Genomic DNA, 6,576 nt, shown 5'->3' on the forward strand with positions numbered 1-6,576 from the left:
AAGAAGAATGTTGGTAGGGTGACGGTAGCCATTGACTTCCATAATATGGGAAAAAAATCAAATAAAAATACTTTGGAAATCAATGGCTACCATCAACTGTTTGGTTACCAACATTCTTCAAAATATTTTTTTTGTGTTCAACAGCTAAAGGAAACTGATACCTCAACTAGCACACGTACGTCTGCCAGATGTCTGTTAAAGATCGCTTCATCTGGAAAGCATCTGCTGTGTACAAACATCTGCTAGACGTCTGTAAGATGTCAGTTTTACGTATTCTAAATCATAAACATCTTAAAGACATCTTCTAAACGTCTATTTGACATCTGATGGGAAACGTCCTATAGACGCATTGCAGATGAGCAAACACTCTAAAAAATTAGAAAAAAAAAAAGTTCGGCAAAAGGCGGGATCGAACCCGGGTCGATCGTGTCAAAAAGCCAATGACACGCGCTTATCTATCTGCGCCACTGGAGCTGATCATTTACAGCCACTTTTAACTAAATGTAAATAGACACCCCGTAGTTTTTATTCCAGAGTAAGGGCAATTCATACAATACATTTAAACTGAGCTACTTTAATACCATCTCCGAACTTTCTACCACGACTCTGCTGTTCTTCGGCTGGTTCTTCCTGTATACGTTGATTGACAGATGTCTCGTCCAGTCAGCGGTGAGTAATCCCAAACTATACCTACCTCTTCCGGTTTGTCTGATTTGTCGTTGTGTTTTCTGACTTATTTTGTTTTTTAGACTTGCATTTGCGTTTGTAATTTGTTATTTTGTTTTCAGAATTGTGATTTGTTTTGCACTTCTCGGCCACCGTAAAAACAACATGAGGGTAAGTAACTGAGTGAAAAGAATTTACAATAACCATCCCTTTAACCTGTAACCAAAAACGCAAAACACATGTTTCACATATTTTAAAAGTAGCCTTACAAGCAGCATAGGCAGCACATTAAGCTGGGGAAAATAAAGGTCAGTGTGACAAATAAGGTGAATGAACACCCATTTATGGAGCGCCATCTTGGACAGCGGGAAGAGGGCAGGTACTGCGCAGATCCGTATTCTGGAATGGCTTCACGCACATTCCGCGGCTGAATGACACGCGTGCTCCCTGCCGTACACAAGTTCCCGTACGCAGTCTGGTGATGTTTGAGTCTGACCGTTTGCACTAACACCACCTCCCTCTTTATGACTGAAAACACATTTCTTTAACTTCGTTAAGCCCGTACGCCGTCTCGACCTGGACGTGTAACGCTCAACACTTGAGTTTCAACAAAACAAAAAATAATTTGTAAACATTCTGGCGATTTTTCGCCAAATACAACCAGCTAACCTCGATGACACAGTGACAGACTTAGCCTACATAAATAAAAAGACGCATGAAATCGAAACGCTATCATCCTGAGCGAACAAACACCTCTCCAAATTATTATGTTTGTTTAGTCAGCTAGCAGCCAGCGTGTGTTAGCTTTCACCAGGCCGTGTATTTCTAATAAACCGGCTGACAGGTTGATCGAAACCCCGGCTGTTTCCCAACCCTTGAGGGCAGCCTACAAAGACAGCACTTCAGAGTTCCAGCAGTATTTTGGCGCTTTTTCAGTCAGCCGTTTAAAATACCGCTTTATTCTACGCCACGTCAAATAAACAAAGCCAACTGAAATACGCGTCATTTTGGCGCGTTAATTCCAAATAAACCGCACTCCGACTCCACACCTATGCTGACCAAACGTGCTGTCTAGGTAGGGCAGCCTACTAGTTAATAAAACACAGCCACAGTTTTCAGCCCTCCACTAAAGGCAGCATAAGAGTGCAGTATTTACCGTGATGTTTACGAATGTGCCCCCCTCCTGCGCTGCCCACACGTATTTAGAGTCCGAGTTGCACCCAACAATGGCGCAGTCCTGGCAGCAGCCATCCGACATCAGGTTATCCACGTAGCTCTGCCACGACGACATACTTGCCCTCTGGATTCAAACGCGCACAAGCTAGCCTTAAAAAGGGGGACTGGCAGTTGCGTGCGGTCTCGGTTTGCGGTTGCTGTGTATCTGGATATCCCGCACGCCCCCTTCTCTAATGAGAGTTTGAGCAGTAGAGTCCCGGCTGAATGGAGACTCTGGGTGTAGTCCCTCAAATATCCCTCCGCGCAGGCGCGCTTAGGCTGCGGTCCGTTAGAACAAAGCTGTCTGCGCGGATTAATACGAGTTCTGATTGGACGCTAGTGTGCGTGAGCGTTAGAAGCCACGTTTTGTATGACAAAGTTAGTTCATGTGTGTAATGTAAACTAAAAACAATACATTTTGTTGTGAGTACTATTCAAAATGTATTTAAATCAGTTTTTTGGTTTGTACCGAACATTTCACTTTGTTTTCGGGACCAAAAGTTCAGTAGCCTATTATATACATTAAAAGCATTTAAAAAGGTTTTGTCACATGGCAAAAAAACAAACTCCAGATGTGACCTTTCTCTGAAGCGGCTTCCCCTTCTTTCATTTTGTAGATCCAGAACTTTGCCTGACATCTCTTTATTACCTTCTTAAGTAGGTGATTTTTGGGGTGAGAAGATCACACAATATTTGATTAAATTTGAGTTGCAACACAGAAGGGAAATAAAGTATCTGGTCAGGTGGATACTAAAAGAGATGGACAAACTGTATAGCAGTCTCATTAAGTTTTAGCATCAAATCGTTTCTGGATGTACTTTTTTTGTAACATCAAACACTGACAAAATTTAACGAAACAAAACGTCATAAAATGTATTTATTAGTTTGACAACCATCTGAATCGTTCTTATTTGCTGTCTGTCACCACATAAATCATAGCCTCTTACGACCTCTTGTGGACAAATCACGTAACGATATTGAAGAATCCATGCTCTAAAGGTGACTATGTACACAAGTTAAGGCTGCTCTGTGCCAACTCAAAATTCAGTGTAAAATATAGATGCCGCATAAAAACCAGACTAAATTATGCCTGCTCTGAGCCACAGCACACGTCTGCCAGATGTCTGTTAAAGATCACTTCATCTGGAAAGCATCTGCTGTGTACAAACGTCTGCTAGACATCTTTAAGATGTCAGTTTTACGTATTCTAAATCATAAACATCTGATAGACATCTTTAAGATGTCAGTTTTACGTATTCTAAATCATAAACATCTGATAGACATCTTTAAGATGTCAGTTTTACGTATTCTAAATCATAAACATCTGATAGACATCTTTAAGATGTCAGTTTTACGTATTCTAAATCATAAACATCTGATAGACATCTTTAAGATGTCAGTTTTACGTATTCTAAATCATAAACATCTGATAGACATCTTTAAGATGTCAGTTTTACGTATTCTAAATCATAAACATCTTATAGACATCTTCTAAACATCTATTTGCCATCTGATAAGAAACGTCCTATAGATGTATTGCAGATGAGCAAACACTCTAAAAAATAGTCTTGCAGATGTTAATGCAGACGACAAATAGACGTCTCCGTGATGTACGTGTGCTATCAGGGCTCTAGCACCACAGTATACAGCTGTAATTGCTGTGTAAATGCATTTATGCCACCTCTGAGCAGCATTAAATAGTCTGTGTAAAGACACCTTGATAAAGCGCTTTTATGCCCCCAAATTTCCAGTAAGCAATAAATTAATTTTATTTCTAGTTATATTTTTTTAGAACAGTCGATAGATATTTTACACTTATTAATTCAGCAGGTGTTTTATTAAAGCGGCTCAATTTCACTGTTGCATATTACTGGCTGGCACAAAAACAGTGTCCATGTTATCGGTAGTAGTGCAGCGAGAAACAACTAATGCAGCGATTCAAGAGATTTTTAGTACAACTCCTGAGCACCATCTCGCAGAAATGTGCAAATATTTTGGACGGGCTATTTACAAAAGTGACTGCAGAAAATACAAAATGCAGTCATTTCCCAGAGGTACACATGCACTGCGAATATTTACATAGGCTAGTTGACATTTTTCAGATTTGTGGTACTCATATTAACAGGCCTCTTCAGAAGAAAGCAACACATTTTACTTGTCTAAAGGAGATTAACAAGTTACATAACACCTGCTTGAATGATCACATAGTATTAAACTATTTCTCAAGCACAAAACTATGCCCGGTTGTATCTATGCTGCGCTAGCGATCTCTTGTGGATTAAGTTTGTATTGATATATATATATATATATATATAGATCAGTGGTATTGTCGGTTATATAACAGTCATGAAAAATATCATAAAAAATAATCAAAAATATAACGTTCATGTTCACCTGTTTACCCAACAGCTATCATATATATATATATGTAGTTGTAGTATATATGTATATGTAGTTACTGAGAGTTTTAGTTTTCGAGAATTAAAAAAAGGTCATGTTTACTCACAAGGAGTCACACAGCCTTCATTGCGCAATACATGAAGGCAGTGAAGGCCATTAAGATAATAACTTGAGAAGACAAGCATAGTTAATGCAGCAGCCGAGGAGAAAATTGGAACCAATGTCAACAACTTCAAGAATTAATTGATTTGTTTCTTTGACCTAATTTAATAAATCACTCTCTTTTTGAAGTATATCCTTGAATTTCTCCTCACATGTCAGTTCAGTGAATCTTTCCAAAGATACATAGGACTTGCAAATGTTATGCTTTTATTGTAATTTTATGTTTACACTGACACCATTTTATGTCAGTTTACGAAGTTGTGACTTGACGTAGGAAATGAACAAGGACAACCCTAGAAGTCGTACATGTTTTTGGTAGGTTTTTAAAACTAACCTGCAGCAAAATTATCATCAAAAGGCATTTGAGACTTGATTTGGACTTGAAAGACATGAAATTTGACTTGGACCTCTTGTCAAAAACCACGTCTGGTTTCAACACATGTACAGGACGTTCCCTTAACTACCAGTGTTGGGGAAAATTACTTTGAAAAGTAATAGATTTCAATATTGCGTTACTCCAAAAAAGTAACTGAGTGAATAAATTGGAAAGGAAAGTAACTTGCTTTACTTAATTGAAAAATTAACTCAGATATTTAATTGTAAATTAAAAAGTAACATGTTACTTTACTAGTTACTTGAAAAAGTAATCTGATTACATAACTCGCGTTACTACCCCCAACACTGTTTACAACCACACATTCTTAAAACTAAAGGTGCTTCACGATGCCATAGAAGAACCTTTTGTTTTAAATGGTTCCATAAAAAAACTTTCTGTTTCACAAAAGGTTCTTTGTGGCGAAAGAAAGTTCTTCAGATTATAAAAAGGTAAGAAAGAGATGGTTCTTTAAAGAACCTTTGACTGAATGGCTCTTTGTGGAACCAAAAATGGTTCTTCTATGGCATCGCTGTGAAGAACCTTTTGAAGCACCTTTATTTTTAAGAGTGCAGAGCCAAACACTCTCAAAATCTTTAATTCAAAGGTTTATATGACTGACACATCGAAGTCAAATATCCTGACACTGATACCATAACACAGCTTACAACACGAGTGTATTTTCCTCAGGTCCAGATTTGCCTACTTTGGCTACTCCAAGCCAGAATAAACCTGACTGTTCTCGCAAACTTTCAAAAAAAACCAACTTCCCGTTTAGATTTTAAATTTAGAGAAATTCCCTCAAACCTTTTTTATATCTCGGAAAAGCTGATTGAACTGGACGAAACCGCAGCGCATGTTAACACAGCGTCCAGCCCACAGACACAAAGAACGTCTCTATGTCTGGACATGACAAATAGCACCTGTCATCAGGCGATTGATTCAAAGCCCTAGTATTGTTAAAATGCAAACTGGTTTTACAACTTGGACACATAAATGCAGCCAGCTAAAATAACAAGTGTGTCCCATTCACCGCGGGACCGAGGCAAATACAACAAACAATCATATGTTGTGTAACTTCTGAGTGACATTCTGAATTCCGAAGCGGCTTTTGTTGAAATTTTGAAATTGTATATACAGCTACCTTTCAGGATTTGCTATGACCAAATCAACCAGTTTTCAGAAAGCTGCATCTGTGTCTTCTAATATAAAAAGTTCACCAAGTACTTCTTTCAGTACAGTGCACTTTTCACTGCTGTTTGGATAGGGCTGCAGAGAGGATGGGCGAACTCAAAAGCAAAACAAACACAGCCTCCCCTTCTTATTGGAATAGACTCATGCCTAAAATAATGAGCTAAACTAATAAACAAACTCCAGCGAAGATGTTTCTGTCTACACTATAGCTGCATTCCTCCTCGACTCCTGCGTGAACTTTTTCCGAAATGCTAAACAAAGAAGAAACTGTGTTTTGTAACACGATTTTGCTAGAAACACTTGAAGCATGACTAGGCAAAAATTAACAAATAAATCAATTGTTATGCATTAAGTAAAGAAACATTAGATAGAACAACATCAATGAAACATTTGCATTTCATATATACAGTACTGTGCAAAATTCTTAGGCCACTAGTATTTTACCAACAAAAAATGGTTTTCAGTCAGTTATTTCTATCTTTTGCTGTAGTGTGTCAGTAGGAAATATCAGTTTACATTTCCAAACATTGCTTTTGCCATTAATTGTAATAATCCAGTGATATTTT

General features: G+C 38.1%; 1 protein-coding gene across 1 annotated transcript in view; it reads right to left on the reverse strand.

Annotated features, from left to right (window-relative positions):
* Positions 1 to 2,129, reverse strand: part of LOC107679064 (profilin-2-like) — a 12,067-nt gene extending 9,938 nt beyond the window's left edge. Inside the window, exon 1 of the mRNA XM_016474483.1 lies at positions 1,823 to 2,129. Coding sequence (XP_016329969.1) covers positions 1,823 to 1,957 — 135 coding nt within the window. The 5' untranslated portion in view covers positions 1,958 to 2,129. The remainder of the gene's footprint in view (positions 1 to 1,822) is intronic.
* Positions 2,130 to 6,576: the final 4,447 nt, after the last annotated feature.

Source organism: Sinocyclocheilus anshuiensis, unplaced genomic scaffold (genome assembly GCF_001515605.1).
Source record: "Sinocyclocheilus anshuiensis isolate Anshui unplaced genomic scaffold, SAMN03320099.WGS_v1.1 scaffold2020, whole genome shotgun sequence".
NCBI lineage: Eukaryota > Metazoa > Chordata > Actinopteri > Cypriniformes > Cyprinidae > Sinocyclocheilus > Sinocyclocheilus anshuiensis.